This window comes from Trachemys scripta, chromosome 7 (genome assembly GCF_013100865.1).
Source record: "Trachemys scripta elegans isolate TJP31775 chromosome 7, CAS_Tse_1.0, whole genome shotgun sequence".
In the NCBI taxonomy this organism is placed as follows: Eukaryota; Metazoa; Chordata; order Testudines; family Emydidae; genus Trachemys; species Trachemys scripta.
The window spans coordinates 116,704,469-116,721,752 of NC_048304.1; the positions used below are offsets into that span (position 1 = coordinate 116,704,469).

Below are 17,284 nucleotides of genomic sequence, written 5' to 3' on the forward strand. Positions count from 1 at the left end.
TTTTTTTTTCTCTTAATTAATTGGCCTCTCAGAGTTGGTAAGACAACTCCCACCTGTTTATGCTCTCTGTATGTGTGTATATATATCTCCTCATTATATGTTCCATTCTATATGCATCCGAAGAAGTGGGCTGTAGTCCACGAAAGCTTATGCTCTAATAAATTTGTTAGTCTCTAAGGTGCCACAAGTACTCCTGTTCTTTTTGCGGATACAGACTAACACGGCTGTTACTCTGAAAATTGTGATAGTTTTTTTTTCACTCATCTCTATTGATGGTGGAAAATCCTGAAAAAAATTCTATAAAATCTTTCACTGAACTTTTTCCATAAAAAAACCCCCAACTGAATTTGCACCAAATCCTTTAATCAAACTTGAAATGCAGACATCAGTCTACTCAATATAGGGACAGTTATGTGCTGACTCCAGCGGCTACTCTTACAAGTGCATTGCTTTGGCTCCCTCTAGTGGACAGAACATAACCATGAAGAAACTTCTCTTGAGAGCAAAGAAACAGACCGGACCCCCAGATTCCAAACACTTGACTGGGGGCTGACGACCCTGGATCTGAATTTTGTTGCTTGGGCCCATCTCTAATTCTTAGCAGAAGGACTTACCACAGGGCAGGAAAACTTTTCACTGTCACATACGTGTGTCTCACAGTGCAGCCAGACTTTGGACAGTTTGGGGATGTTTTGGAACCGGAAAGCATTGAACTGGAAGGTGGCCCGGCTGTTTTTCCCATTTTCATGCACTAAGATAGAGTTGTCCGTCGCGCACCTAGATTGCACGTTGAAAAGCATCATGAGAACAGAAACAGCTGCGAGGCCTATCGGCCCTAGATTTCTGATGCGCTGCTTTCTTTAGCCTTCTCCGAATAGCAGTATCAGGGTACTCCCTTTGACTGAGACCGGAGTGAGACCAGCATTCATAATGCTCTGCTTGAACCCATCTTGATAACCATTCTGCTCTTAGCTGCACCATTCTGACATGCAGGGGAATACATGGGTTGCTTGGGTGTCAGTGAAAGCAGAATGTGATACAGCTTCTTCATGCAACCTTCTTACTTTTGGCATCCTTGGATGATTTTACAAACATTGGAGGGACAACACAGTCCTCTAATAGATAATAGCTTGTTACCTAATCTGTCCTGGACTATGTGCCTCAGTACCATAACTCCTAGGCTGCTACTCAAACCGCAAGGCCAGTCCCTCTTGTGCACACTTTGTATGACTGTAGTTCCCAATATCACGCTTTGCCAACCAGAACAAACATGACCTTAAAACACCCAACTTAATATTCACATAACCCATCCAAGTAACACATCGTTTGGCCTCACTCATACAACTACCTACCCTTTTGTGATCAGTGGCCACTGGATTTGGTAGAAATACTCGGATGAAGGTGTTGCCCAGCAGTTGTTCAGAACTACTTTAAACCTGAGAGGAAACCAACCAATACGCCGACATCAGCAACAAACTATCTGTCAGCGACAGTTCCCGGTTGTAAATCAATACGTTTCATACCTGTTACTTAACCCCTTGGCTTCCACTCCAGCAAATACATCTGAACCAATTTCTGAGGTTTCAACGACAAAGGGAGCTTCTTTTTTACTTGAAAACTTGGCATTCTTTGAGAGAAAGAGGCAGCGTGCATTAGTAACACCTCCAAAGCAAAGATGTGATTATGTAATAAAGCCAAGCACAGAAAAATGGAGTTCAGAGCTCTGAATTCCCTTGCTCGGGGGCAGAGGTGAAAACAAGCCGGTATACCCCGGTACGGTGTACCGGCAAGAACTGGTTTGCCGTACCGGGGCAGCCCGGCTTCCCCAGGGGGCAATTTAATGGGCCTGGGGCTCCCAGCAAGGGCTGGAGCCCCAGGCCCTTTACATTGCCACCAGAGCCCTGCTGCTGGAGCCCTGGGGGCTATTTAAAAAATCCGGGGCTCCCGCTGCTTCTACCACCCCGGTCCTTTAAATAGCTGCCGGAGCCCCACTGCTTCCCCAGGGCTCCAGCGGCTATTTACAGGGCCGGGGCGGTAGAAGCAGGGGAGCCCTGGGCCCTTTAAATAGCCCCCGGAGCCCAGGGGTAGCGGGGGGCTCCAAGGGCTATTTAAAGGGCCCGGGGCTCCAGCTATCTCTGCCGCCCTGGTCCTTTAAATAGCCGCGGGAGCCCTGCTACTTCCCCAGGGCTCCCGCAGCTATTTAAAGGGCCAGGGTGGTAGAAGCAGGGGAGCTGCGGGCCCTTTAAATAGCCCCCAGAGCCCTGGGCTGCTGCTGCTACCCGGGGAGGGGCACTTACCTTACAGGCTAGGCTGGGGCTGGCTCTGACTCCCTCAGCCACGCCCCTTCTGCCCTAAGCCCTGCCCCTTCCCGGGGCCAGAGCTGGCCCCAGCGTAGCAGTAAGTCACTGGACTTTCACCCCTGCTCGGGGGTGCCCTGATATGGGATCAGACACGATTAGCTTTACCTATCACTATATCCCTCCATCTTTGCTAACAGCATTTCCCCCATAATGTCAGATCACAACAGTCACTAACATGATTAAGGCTTAAATTGCCAAGTCGAGTTGCAGGGGGGGCTCAGGAAACCATCTACCTTTTGTCAGGAAAGGGGCTAGCCGGCTACCTTATGTTTATGTCCAGCAAGAAAGAAGAGGCTTCTGCAAAAGACGGTCTGAGTGTGTTTTACTGAACTGACAGGGTTTGCATGCTGGCGTCCTTGGGACCCTGAGCCTAACAGCTTCTCCTTGCACTGTAGCAAAACAAAGCTAGTAAGAGACTGAAACTGTGTAAACAAAAGTGTATGTGTCCAGTTCAAAGCGCCATCTGTCTGGTTAGATAGACAGATACACAGCCCCAAAGCTCCACAGAGCCATCTTTCATCTGTTTCTTCCCTCGCTTTGTTTCCTAACTTTCTCATGCTCTAGCACTTTTTTCTCACATTCCTCTGGACAAAAAAAGCCTAGAGACATTACAGCTGTCTCTTGTAGCTATAGCTTTGAAATATCCAATAGGCCGCCTGTATTGAACTTAACCCTAAAGACTGTACCTAGGCTAACAACCATGGGATGCTCCGTGACATTAAGAACTCTACGCTGGTTTATAATTGCTTAGCCTTGTTGCAGAAGGAAGAATGGATGACGGGGAATGCAGAAACTGGATGTGTCAATCCTCACAGGCTCTACGACACTCACTACCCACAAAGATGGCCAAGAGAAGGTGGTGAGGGACGAGGGATAAGAACACCGTACTTATGGCTGGGATGGAATTAATCCTGCCCGCCTGACTCGGTGGCTGAGGAAACGCACCATGGTACAAAGTTCCTGCTGCCACCTAGTCCCTTGAAAGTGCTGGTAGGAGGTGGAGGCAGAAGTATCCGTTTAAAGGACGGGGGAACTCCTACTCCAGTGTGAGCTGCCCAGGAGCGGCCGGAAGAATTCTGAGTCAGGCAAAATCCCTCCTGCAGTGAACCGCTGAAGTGCGCACCCCTGCCCCTTGTGTCAAGTACACTCGCTCCACCACATCTGCTGCATTGGCCTCGTCCCAGTAGCAACTTATTGACATGGGTTGGTTTTTTTTTTTTGTAAAACAGCAGGTGCTTTCTATTTGGAGGGCCCTGGCACATTCCTCAGGGTTTAAGACTTGGAAGGGAAAATGTAGGGCTCCATGCTGTCCTCTGCTGGGAGAAAGCAGAATTTTCTACAGCCTTTTTTACAACACAAGGTAACATTAACCATCCTGAAGACACTGGGGAAGGTATTTGTTATCTTTGGCCTGAGGTGATTAACATATTTGAAGGCCCAAGACAGCCACAAGCCTAACTAAACATGTTGTTTTAAGATGCCAGCATAGATACTATGACATGCTCTGCCAAGAAACAGAAGGAACCTCTAAGTAAGGCTGAAGCTACAAATGGGTTTGAGCATCATTAATCCTAACCCTGCAATGAGCTGCACTCGTGAAGCTGGTTTTCCTGACCTGTACCACCTGACATTGATTTTTCTATTAGTTTCTTCCCCCAGTTTGTTTATTTCACTATGACTTTCATAGGTGCCCATACCAAATTGTGCAGGTGCAAATGCTTGTGTGGGCATGTTGTTACTGAGTCTGTGTGCACAAAGGGCCATCAAAGTAGTTGCATGCAAATGGTTCTGAAACTCAAGCCCCTTATGCTTTTTAGTTTCATTCTGAGCCATTTGGCATCACCATGAGAGCGATTAGCAGAGGTGGGAGGATCCATTTAGTGCTAAAGCAATATTCTGCCCCAAAGTGGAGCTGTTTGAATAGTACAAAGAATGGAGCTGATTGCAAAACAATTTCCATCCTGCAGGACATTTTGATATTTTGACCTTTTCTTTTCATCTTGAATTGGGGTGAGAATGAAGTATCAAAGCTTTTCACTGAATGAAAAGTTCCAAAAAAAATTTTTTTTTTGGGGGGGATATTCTGTTTCAATCCAAACATAATGTTTCATTTCCTTTCTGCTCAATGTTAATCTATGAACTGCTGCAGTGCCCCCCTGGGGATTGTAGCTCTGGGTCCTTCATTCCATTATTCTTCCCTATAGGCCCTCATGCACCATACAGAGTATGTCCCCCCAAACTACAATCTGGTCTAACCCTGCTCTATGATGCACTCTAATAGCTGTAAGAACCTGCCATGCTAGAAAACTGGGGGTTCTGGGTCACTGATGCTATCACAGGAAGCTTAGGAGGACCCTGTGATGCTGGTAGAGTGACCAGATGTCCCGATTTTATAGGGACAGTCCTGATTTTTGGGTCTTTTTCTTATATAGGCTCCTATTACCCCTCACCCCCATCCCAATTTTTCACACTTGCTGTCTGGTCACCCTAGATGCTGGGCTCAGTAGGAGGTAACGCCCAGCCGGACTTGAGTGGCAGCTCCTCGCAGCCCACTGACTATCTGGACTGGCACCAGTACTTAAGCCAGGAAGCCATTACAGGGAGCTGTCTAAGAAACAACATAGACTGCCTGCCTGCCTCTGCTTCAGACCCTGTGTGTAAGAGACCTAAGACTCCGGCTTCTGACTCTGCCTGTCTCCTGACACCTGTCTCTTGCTTTGCCTTCTGGCCTATCTTGGACTCTGGCTTTCTGGGACCCGACGGGCCTGACTCCCGCTCTGACCACTAAGTCTGACCACTCTGGTTGTGACAGTAGCTCAGCAATGAGGAGAAAAGAAACTGCACTGTCTCATGAGAGAGTGAGTCTGGCTTGGAAACTGGGCCCACTTGGGCAAATGGGAGCATGAGTGACTCGGAACTACAACTCCCACGAGGCACCATGGCAGCTATTTTGGGGCTGATGGAAAATTCCGCCAAAACTGAGCTTCTTCCCATTTTCTAAAGAGACAATGTTTTGTTCAGAATATTTTGAGCAGCCCAAACAAAGTAGTGATTCACTTATATTTTGCCAATACATGTCATGAGTTAGCTCCACCCTTATTCATAGTGGTCATTATTTGTGGTCGGTGAGTACTCAAGGAGGACTATTGGCTGTTTGTGACTCCTCCTTGGAGCCTCAAGAATTTTAGTTCAAATAATTAACTTGGCTAAAGAACAGACTGGAAATATCTTGTTCATTCTCCATCATTTGTTATTCTCCCATCATTCAGCAAGGAACTAGCATCACTGTGGTTCTGTGGTACTTAACAGATCAGTCACACACCACAAATAACAAACATAAGCAGGGACCAATGCCTTTGGTTGTTGGTTCCCTAAAACCAGAGGGGATGGGGAAGATTCCACTGGTACCCTAACTCCAGTACGTATAGGGGAAGATTCCATCTATCCAAGCCCTGCAGACGATCCATATGCAAAGCCTCCCCATAGCCTGACCTCAGGAACTGGCTCCATATCATTACTAGTCATTAGTGTTGCGTTTTATTCATGTAAAATCTAGGCTACTGGGCTACCCTCCACTTACCCTGTGATTTGATGGAAATAGATTCAGGGATTGGTTGCTGCTCGGCCAATACAGACAGCCTCCCCGCCCTCCCCCCCGACCCCTGAAAAGGTGGTAGAATTTTAAAAGAAAATCTTGCTGGCGTGGGGCAAACATTGGAAATCAAATCCAGTGTGAACTAAAGATCTCCAGGGAACACTAAACAGCCAGCTCATCAGAGAACAGCTAAGCAAATTTCAGGAGGAATGAAAGGGGCTTCTATATTTAGTGAGACTGGAGGATCGCAGCCGTGTCTGTGGATTCACACTGTTCTTTGTTTAGGCTAGAAGGAAAGCTTGGCTGTTTCTTCTGACACCAATCCAATCTGTAACCATGCAAGAGAGAAACACGCCTCTAGTCAGCGAAATCTGGGCCACAAAGGGACATTATGTGTTTTAAAAATGGTATAGGAGCTACCATCTAGATTGATCCTTCTTAATGTATTAGAAATAAGGACTCCCTATAATTCCCATGTTAATTATCTGCTACATAGTGACCGTGTGCTCAGTACCGTACAAAATAGAGGATATGTGCTCCTTTTCCCAGGGCTTTCCCCCTCTTATGGCTGGATTCCCTTCTCACGGACGCTGGTGGAAATATGGAACGGCTCCCATGAAGTGAGTGGACTCAACCCAGTGTGCAGGCTCTGACAGACTAACTACCGGATGACAAGGAGCACTTACAGAGTAGAAGTTGAGGGATAATTCACTTTCAAATGAACCGGAGCTCCCATTCTTCACATGGACTGTCGCCACTCTAGAAAATTGAGAAAATGCCGTATGACTGAAACATATGCTATTGATAATGGAGCCAGCCCCGTGCTGAAAACGGGGGAGTCCGTTCCTCCTGGTGGAGTTACCTTTGGTCGAAGGCAGCCTGGTTGACCAAGTAGTTTGCATGGTACGTGCAGGTGAATGAGTAATTCACGGGCTGGCTCTTCACAATGACCGAGCTGTCATTGGAGATGATGGAGTTGTAGAAGTGATAGATAGGGTTTTTAAACTGTAGTCGGGGGGACGAAGAGAGAAATGCCGGCAGTGAAAATTGGATGCAGACAGGGACCTCTGCCTGACATTTGAAACAGGAAAAGGCAGTTCTCGTGTCATAAATGATCAGCATACAGTCTATTCTGGTTCTTTATGCATTTGTGTTACAGAAGAGCCTTGAGGCCCCATTTGCTGAGAGCTGGGCACACAAGTAATGAAACTGTAATGTTAGTACATGCACACATAGATGAATTGCACGTGGACCTAACCCCATATGCATTTTGGCTGCGCCAGGAATGCAGGACCATCTGACTTCTCACATAAGTGTCAGTGATCCATGATATTGAAAAGCACTAGAGCCTTTGACAAATCGTCAGAGATTACATCCTTTCTGCCTCAGTTACAGCACATATAGCCTGACCCAAAGAACATTAATGGTCATGGGAATCTTTCCACCGACTTCAGTGGGCTTTGGAATGGGCCCATGCTGTACAAAGTATCTGCCAACTCTAGGGAAGTGAATTTTTGCCCATGATGTACTTACCTCTGATTGAGTTCCACAGTAGGACTTGTTTTTGGGCGATAAATCTGGAATTGTGAATTGGTAGTATCCCGAATCATGAACTCCATTGTAGCAAATGCCTCCAAGAGCCAATTGATTAACCTCCCATCCATAGGGACATTCGGGAATTTTTGTAATGATGGTTTTAGGATAGCAATACACCAAAATGATGTCTAAAAGGAAAAAATACAGGTATTCTAATTTGCATTTTCCTGCTGAGTCTGATCTAGATCTGAACTTTGTGGGTAGTGTTTACATCTGGAGTTTACATTTGGACCTGCCTTTACCTCAAACTGGATTAAGGATCTGATCCAGGACCACTAATGTCAATGGAAGTTTATCTACTAACTTTAAAGGAAGCCTGTTTGAGGCCCATGGGAGTTTGGCATTTGAATCCCATTGGATTTATATCAATTGGGATTTGCCTGGCTAACCCCCTTTAGGTCTCTTTGAAAATCCAATCCACTAGCCTAAATCTATAGAGCAGGAGTAGGCAACCTATGGCACGCGTGCCAAAGGCGGCACATGAGCTGATTTTCAACGGCACTCACACTGCCCGGGTCCTGGCCACCGGTCTGGGGGGCTCTGCATTTTAATTTAATTTTAAATGAAGCTTCTTAAACATTTTAAAAACCTTATTTACTTTACATACAACAATAGTTTAGTTCTATATTATAGACTTATAGAAAGAGACCTTCTAAAAACATTAAAATGTATTACTGGCACGTGAAACCTTAAATTAGAGCGAATAAATGAAGACTCGGCACACCACTTCTGAAAGGTTGCTGACCCCGCTATAGAGCAAACCATAATAATCTAAATTCTTTGGGTGAAATTCTGTCCCATTGGAGTCTGGGGGAGTTTTGCCTTTGACTTCAGAGGGGCCAGAATTTCACCCTTTGTGTCAATTTTATTGAAATTAGAATAGCTAATCAAAGAACAAAGAAAAATGAAGTGAAATCGTACTACAATGAAATTTGTCAGATTAGAGTACATTAATGTTATGGGCCCAGATCCTTAGCTGGTGTCAATTAGCATATCACCATTGACTTCACTGAAAATAACCTGGGCAAGTGTGTTTGTTGTCTTCAGTAGACATACACCTATCCATAGCAGCTTTAGATCCAGGCCATACTATTACTAAAAGTTCGTATATTAATACCCATCGCTGTAGATTCAGTGCCAATGTAAACATAATTGTCACAATTTTCAAGCCAAAATGCAGTGTGCAAAAGATGAAACAGACCAACCTTTTTAATAATGATCAGTACAGAGACATGAACATGAACTTGAACATGAAGATGAAGTACAGATATTACACATCACAGCTATAGGGTTGCTTACTTGGTCTTGCGGGGATAGTGTGTCTTATTTACGTGGAATCAGGTTGCATGAATTTGAATATATAAAAAGTAAAAGCAGCCTAAACACTAGTGGGCTGAAAATTGAAACCAAAGAACACAGCTGCTTATGGGATACATAGGGCTTGATCCTGAATTCACTGCGTATCCACAGGCTTTGCTTTGAGTTGTGGGTGCTCAAGGAAGACAGGATTGAGAATGTAATTGTGGAGACATTAATAATTTCCACTTTTTTTTTAAATCAATGAACTTTCAAAACTCCCAGCCTCATCCTCCCTGTAACTGCGCTCTGATCCTGCACCCACCCACACAAGTAACCTTGCACACATTAGTAGGCCTACTGAATTCAGTCAGGCTACTCACATGAGTAAAGCTCCTTACTCATGCGCATCTGTTAAAATTCATCCATAGCTCATGGAAATGATTCCTGCTGATCCATTTTGTTGACACACACACAGTGGACATGCAGATAAAGTGATACTTCATATTCTAAGGACGCCTGGATAAATTTCTAATACATGTTCTCTAATTTTTGAAAGTTGCAAGCCAAGGTCCCAGTCCTGCACTTAATCAATTGGGCTCCCAGGCAGAATTCAGTGGAGGATCAGAAAGTTACTTCCCCCACCCCAATACAGTACCCTGGTTATATATGTTAGGTTTCCAGCCCTACAAACCCTTAGGCACACCAGTAGTCCAACTGGAGTCAATGGAACTACTCACATGAGTAACGCCTGCTTATGTGGCAAGCTGCAGGATGTAGCCCTTGATATGTTAGAATGCTTTATGTTCATTTCTATTTTCAGGGCTGTTTTAGGCCCTGATCCTGCAGAGATGCACACATGCTTAACTTTATACGCTGTGACTGCTCCTTAGTTTGGTCTTAGTTTGTTTTCTGTGCTAGCTGAGACTAAAGTCAGAACAATAAAAACGGTGCCAGAATTAAAAACTTTAGAGCCTATAATTTAAATCCCGCAAGGTAGATATTTCATTGCTACCTAACCAGAAATCCTTTGGCTTCTTTTACCTGTGAGAGAAGATCTTATTTAGAAAAATAAATTGAAGTTATTTTACCTGCTTTATTTGGATTGCAAGGGGCTGCGAAGGCTTGAACCAAGATGTCCAGCAGATAAAGAGCAACAATCACCATTTCTTCCAAGGGGCCGAGGATACACTGGTAACAAAAGCAGAGTTTGCCTTTTAGAATGCTGTTGGGTCTTAACACATTTTTTTAAAATGTTGATTTTTTTAAAAAAGAGAAAATGTCTGAAATTTTCCATTAATTGCAATCACAGAGTTGTAGATGTGGTTGAACATACTCCTTAGTCACTGCTGGAAAAATCATTTTGTGATATTGATACATCATCCAACTTGATTGCAATTGCCGCTCAGAAATATTTACTGAGCACTTCTGCCTCTTTGGTGTCATTATTGAGAATTTTAGCATCTGAGTCTAGTAATGGATCTGTACCACTGCTAGGGTTTTGTTGTGGTTTTTTATTTGTTCCTATAAAAGTCACAGAACAAAAGAGCTACAAACATGAATGAATCGAAATTAGACCATGAATATGAAGGAAAAAAGACAAGCAGGAAAAACAAAATCAAGCAAGAAAATAAGAAAAGAGAGAAGAGCTAATTGGAAAGAAGAAGAAGTGTAGAGGTGAGTAAAAATACATACTTTACTTATTAGCCAACCAGAGAAACTATTCCCATATTCAGTTCGGCTGGTTGTTATCCTGCAATATATATCTCACTCTCTCATGCAAAGCAGTTGAGTCAATGATGTGATTTCTCCTTTAATATTAGCCTCTGGGTTTGCAAAATAGCAATATGAATTAATAGTATTAAGATTTCAGTCACAGACCTCAAACCTGCAAGCTACTCTGCACCAATGCAGGCATGTCCCAGCACAGAACAGCTTGCAGGATCAAATACTTGTATTTTTCCCTACTAGACACTTTTTAGGTAATTCATCTAGCTTACAGATCACTCAGCAGACAGAAATAACAAGTAGCATTTAGCCAATAATGTGTCCAGATAGAGAAACGATTTTTCCCCTTGGAATTAGTATTTTCAACACAAAAACATTTTCAATCAATCAGCCTGTTTTTCTAATAATATATAAAATGTTTATACTGGATATCCAAGTGACAATTTCTTTAACAAAATCACATGCACCTATAAGAAGTTTAAGGAATATAATACCTACAAGACAAGAACAGGTAAAGGATTCAGGTGTTCATTCTCCCTGTTTTATTCTGTTAGCTGTGTATCTGCTCTTCCCAAGATGTCTTTCTTTCAAATGAATCCAGCTGGCGTTATCGTCACTTTATATAGGCCATCTTGTGAAAGGGACCCATCTTTGGTTAAAGCTCAATCAACCAGTAGTATCCAATAGGGTAGGATGGTCAAAAAGAATTGTACAAAGTAACTGAATGGAAAGTTCAGTTCCCCTGCTCTAGATTAGACATTATTAACGCTATCTGAATGAGGTTGAAACATATTTATTATGGTCTTCAAACAGAAGTCTGCTAACCGTATGAAAGTTGCACCAAATTTGTTTTACATCTTAACTTGGAAGATTGTGGATTTTTATTTATTGGCAGAAAGCCAGTTGCCTGCTGGCTGAAATCTGCTTGCTTAAAAGACACTGAATGCCCATTGGGTGAGAATTCCAAACAAGCACAAGGGAACTATGTGTCAGGAAGCAGGGCCTGCAGCAGACCCACTCTCCAGGCAATCTAAGAAGTGCAGTTAGTCTTTAGCAGGCTGCCTGATTCGCTCCATCACCGGATTGGTTGGACGGAGCAGCAGACTGACTCTTCAGACCAGCTGCAGCAGCAGTTCACTGGCTGCTCAAAGCATTTGCCCACAGTTATGATAGGTCCTGTGCCTGCTTGGTCCAGCCCTGCTCTTGCCTTAACTCACTCCAAGTTACCTGGTCTAACGCTTGGCTCTGATTCCTGACCTCTAACTTTGGGTCTAACCCTTGGCTCTGGCATCTGGCTGCTAAATTCAGTTTGGGCTTTGCCTCTGTCCGTGATCCTTGGCTTGGGCACCTCTCTGCTCTGACCACTAGGCCTGATGGCCCACATCCTGGTCACGGATGCTACATGCCCAACTCTTATCGAATATCTATGGGAGTTAGGGCCTAGCTCACTTGGGTGTTTTTGAAAATCCCACCCTCTAATGTCACTCAGACACAGGAGAGAATATTCAATAAATTATCTGCCAGCGTTGGGGCTCTTTCATATGTCAGGTTTCAGAGTAGCAGCCGTGTTAGTCTGTATCCGCAAAAACAACAGGAGTACTTGTGGCACCTTAGAGACTAACAAATTTATTAGAGCATATGCTTTCGTGGACTACAGCCCCACTGGGCTGTAGTCCACAAAAGCTTATGCTCTAATAAATTTGTTAGTCTCTAAGGTGCCACAAGTACTCCTGTTCTTTTTTCATATGTCAGTAGATTTTATTATCCTTTAACAGAGGCTAGCATGAATCCAAGCTGGAATATATTCTCTTAGGTGGGACTTGCCTTTTGCATCTAATCCCAGAAAAGTGTCCATAATGGGTAAAAGCCACCCTTGTGCAGAGAGCCAGATCAAAAGGCCTATATACACCATGCATTGTGGCCAGCTGTGGCTGCAAATGTATGTGGGTAGCGGCACATGTAACCTGTGGCTTCCCCACGACACGGTGTTTTGAGACAGTAGATCATATGGAGACCCAGTGATCATGACTGTAGCTCATCCACATTCTGTCCTTTACCAGGCTGTATACTAGGAGGTGCTGAACCTGCCCTCTAGCCCTGCTACCAGTGTTCCGTCTAATTTCTTATGTCCATCTGCGGAAAGAATTTTGTTATGTGCACCGATATGGAGGTGAAGTGTGGTAGGGATGGGGCCGAGGGGTTCGGAGTGTGGGAGGGGGCTCAGGGCTGGGGCAGTGGGTTGGGATGCGGCGGGATGAAGGCTCCAGCTAGGGGCGAAGGCTCTGGGGTGGGGCCAGGGATGAAGGGTTCGGGGTGCAGGAGGGTGCTCAGGACTGGGGCACGGGTTGGGGTGCGGGAGGGGGTACGGGCTTTGGGGTGGGGATGAGGGATTTGGGATGCAGGCTGCTCCAGGGCTGCGGCAGGGAGAGAGGACTCCTTCCAGCCTTCTCTTGCTGCAGCAGCTTAGGGCAAGGTGAGAGGCGCCTCTCCCCAAACACAGCAGCTCCGACAGGGCGGGGCTGGGCAGGGCTGGGCCGCTACAGTTTCGGTGAAGAGGCGCCTCTCCTGGGCTGTGGCAGTTCCGGTGGGGCTGGGCTTGGCCAGGGGGAGGGGCTCCTCTTCCTGCCTGTGCGGCTCTTGATAGCCTGCGTCTGCGCAGCTTACAGGGAACTTAGCCTGCTACACAGCAGGAAGTTGGCATTTTCACTGTGTCTGGGGACATCAGAGGGTGCAGATGTCCAGTGAGGATTTTCCTAGAGCTGGTTGAAATTTTTCAAAAGCAAAATAGCTAAATTAAAAAAAAAATAGCCTTTCATTCAAAATGAAAATTATGCAAAAAATCCGCCCATCCCTTTTATTTGTTTGCAAAACTCTTGCTGACTTTTTTTAATTAAAAATTTTTGTCAAAGATTTGTATCAGAAACTGCGAAACTGCGAAATTGCTATCAAAACATTGATGGAAATATTTAAGCTGTCTGAAAACCTTATTTTCAGAAAGCTACATGTGTTGATAATGGTATCAATAAAAACATCAATTAACAATTTTGCAAAAATGGAAAAAAATTGCTCTATTTTGAATTCTGCAAAATGTAAACAACTTCCACATTTTGAATTTTTTCATAAAACTTCCCCCCAAAAAACAGCCTAGATTTTTCCCAATAAAATATATACCACTAAAGTGATTCCTTACATGGTGAGTTAGTATTAGGGAAGTTTTTAATGTGTATTAGCATTTCTAATGGGATGTGCAACTCCCTCTTCTCTTTTTGATAAATACTTTTTACTCCTGCCATTTTTTCTCCTTCTTATTCCTAAGGAGATGAGTTAGTCACAAATATCACAAACAGTTTGTCCTTGGGGTGTACTGGAGGGGAACTGGGTCTAAAAATAAGCAATAAGTTATGTGGAATTCTAGTATGCAGCGTTGTAGCTGTGTTGGTTCCAGGATATTGGAGGAACAAGTTGGATGAGGTAATATCTTTTATTGGTTCAACTTCTGTTGGTGAGAGAGACAAGAGTCCTAATTTTCAGTTCTGTGTAACCTCGAAACATTGTCTCTCTCACCAACAGAAATTGGTCCAATAAAAGATACTACCTCACCCACCTTGTCTCTTTAATGTGGAATTATAGTAATATAAACACTATTTTCTTAATAGTAAAAATGTTGGGGCCATCTTAGGCTATGAATTTTTAAGCAGAACTCCCCAATGATTTCATTACAATGTGAGGGTACAATATAGCCCATGATATTTAAAGTAAAAATAGTGGAATACTGGACCTAACGATTCCCTATTCCATATTTCAAACAATAAGCCACAAGCCTGACTCCGCAACCTTTAGTCACATAAAAATTGCAAGACTAGACCAGAGTATATTAAATAGGCTGTTCCTTTTGCTCTCATGGGCCCAATTCCGTAAATCGTTATCGATTGATTTAAATGAAATTACTTACACATGTATTGACATGCAAGATCAGGCCACTCGACCCTAGTCCACTGTTATTGCAACTGAGTTAAAGAATAGTCCATTATACAAGAACTAGAGAGCATGAGTCAGCTGGTTTAATCCAATTACAGATGAGCCTGGGCCCAGACCAGAAATCCTGGAATTAGTGATATTGAAAATCCAGATCTATATGTCACTTTATAAAGCCCAAATCCAAATGTCTACTCATGTCTTGATCAAAATTAAATGGAATGTTTGGTGTGTGTGTGTGTGTGTGTGTGTGTGTTTTAACAAAACAAAAAAGAGAGATTGAGATAGAGAGTGGTTAACTTATTGTTGTCATTGCTTTTGTGATTCTCTACTTCCTAGTTTTGCCTGGAACTGGAAACATAACTGTCAAAACATCATGAGACAGGGTACGTGCAGCCCAAACACAAGAGGAAGGAACTCATGAGAAAGCCTGTCCTCGCAAGTTTGCCCCTCCCACTTCAGACTCAAGGAACCAAATTCAGCTCTGTGGTAGACAAAGTGCAACTCCATTGACTTCAGCGGAGTTGGATTTGGGCTGATTTTGGCTCAAGGGGTTTAACTGAGATTTGATCAAGAGCTACGTAGGTATGGGCATAATACAAACACCCTGACTGACAAAGACAGAAGCACCTATATTTTTGGTTGATCATCCTATAGCATTAGTAGAAACACTTAAAATACATGAAGATTACCTACATAATAGTGCTTTTTCTTTGAAGCAGGGTGATGAAAAATATTCACCCCTCAGGTAGCCCAACTGACTTCAATAGAATTACACCCAGATGGATTTATCTCAATAATTTTAGGAAGAAAATAAATCTCCCACAATCTCCTCATGGGGGAGGGGGAAGCCTCCAGCTACCTGATACTCCTTTTAGGTGAAAAGTACAAAACAGAATGAAGTCCATGAAACAAATTCGACTACAGTGCAGACTGGTCTATAGATGTTTGTATTTGCATAAGAAACAAGGACTGCACAAAATGTACTTGGGCCAACCGGTATTTGATACCTGGGCTGATAAAAGGTTAAGACCTGCGGGAGGTTTGTATTTCTCGGAGTAATTTAAAAAAATAAAATGAAAGCTCGTTAAATAGCAAAGTACACCACTGAGACTCCTTGCCCAGCCCCTCCCCTTAATTTAAGCATCATTTTAGCAGTGTACGTATCAGTAAAAATCTCAACAAAGAGTAAATGGAAAGCTTTGTTGTGAACCTAACCTAAAACGGCAGCTTGTCTCTTTTGCTTTGGTCCCCTCCTTTGACTGAGAGCTGAGCAAACATTTACTGTCTGGGTGTTATATGAGGGAACTTAGTCTATGATGGGATGACTATTATGACATCTGATTTTTATTATACGGGATAAGAGAATAAAGCAGATGGATGCTCATATCTATAAGCACTGATCTTGTGGGGCCTAATCTAACTCTAACTGGGGTCAATGGAAAGGGTCTAGCTGATTTCAGTGGGAATTAGATCTGGCCTATAACCCTGAACTCTAGATTCCACTTCATATTGATGTTGTTTTGAGCACTGTGTTTCAAAGCACATTATAGAAAATTTGGGCCAAATACTGAAGTACTTATTCACTTCCATGGAGTTTTGCCTAAGAGATAGATGACTGATTAAAAACTGAGGCCCAGCTTCTCAAAGGTATCTAAGCTCCTAACTTCTATTGATTTCAACAGGAGGTAGGAGCCAATACCTTGCAGGTTCTGGGCCTGGCAGCCTGATCATGCCATCCTTATTCACCCTAGTAGTCCTTATTTAGGAGAGTAGTTAGTCTGGACGGATGTTGTGAGGCTTATTTTCATACTTGTATGTTGCTTTGAGATCTTGAATGAAAGGAGATCTACATAAGTACAAAGTATATTAACTTGTAAAAGCATTTAACCATTAAAAAGCAACAAAGAGTCCTGTGACACCTTATAGACTAACAGACATATTGGAGCACAAGCTTTCGTGGGTGAATACCCACTTCGCTGTTAGTCTATAAGGTGCCACAGGACTCTTTGTCGCTTTTTACAGATCCAGACTAACATGGCTACCCCTCTGATCCAATTATCCATTAGTTTACCCACAAAGTTAGACCTTTTCTTTTCTTGTGAATTATCCGTCAACAAACCCTGATTTGTCTGAATGTATTTGTTTTTAGTGATTGTTCAGTTAACAGGGAGCGTAAATAAATTTCAGTCCATGGAGTATTTGGGAATTGAGTGCTTCAGCTCTTCATAATGTTAGTCATGGTGTGTGATTGGTCGATCCCCTGAGCACATGATGGTCTTTCTGTTTCCTGACTGGATGGCTGAGCTAATTAAACAGGTGGATAATGGAAAGCATTTACTCTAATCCATGCAGGTATTCCCTGATGTGTGATGTGTGTGAATACAGGAGAAGAATAACCATTACCCAGACATTTATATCAACCAGTCATTCGCCTGAATGTTCATGATGGCCCATTAAAAGTGGTGTGAACATGCTAGAAGTAAACATCTGTTGGTAATTGGAATGACTGCTCACGAATGTGATTTTTGTAGTATATACCCAGTTTTATCATCTAATTTAAATGAATATTCTTTTAAAATTTCTCGTACAAAGTTTTCGCCTGGGAATTTGTTTCCACTGGGACTCTCCGGGTATGTCTACACTGCAATTGGACACCCGCAGCTAACCCGTGCCAGCTGACTCAGGCTTGCGGGCTTGGGATATGGGGCTGTTTAATTGCAGTGTAGATATT

At 43.5% G+C, this 17,284-nt stretch overlaps 1 protein-coding gene across 1 annotated transcript in view; it reads right to left on the bottom strand.

The window, feature by feature from the left end:
• The window catches only part of TECTB (tectorin beta), an 18,414-nt gene extending 3,754 nt beyond the window's left edge, over window positions 1-14,660 (bottom strand). Inside the window, exons 1-8 of the mRNA XM_034776770.1 lie at window positions 14,528-14,660; window positions 9,939-10,038; window positions 7,489-7,679; window positions 6,818-6,960; window positions 6,642-6,714; window positions 1,524-1,627; window positions 1,353-1,436; window positions 615-777 (exon numbers count right to left, since the gene is read on the bottom strand). Coding sequence (XP_034632661.1) covers window positions 615-777; window positions 1,353-1,436; window positions 1,524-1,627; window positions 6,642-6,714; window positions 6,818-6,960; window positions 7,489-7,679; window positions 9,939-10,014 — 834 coding nt within the window. The 5' untranslated portion in view covers window positions 10,015-10,038; window positions 14,528-14,660. The remainder of the gene's footprint in view (window positions 1-614; window positions 778-1,352; window positions 1,437-1,523; window positions 1,628-6,641; window positions 6,715-6,817; window positions 6,961-7,488; window positions 7,680-9,938; window positions 10,039-14,527) is intronic.
• Window positions 14,661-17,284: the final 2,624 nt, after the last annotated feature.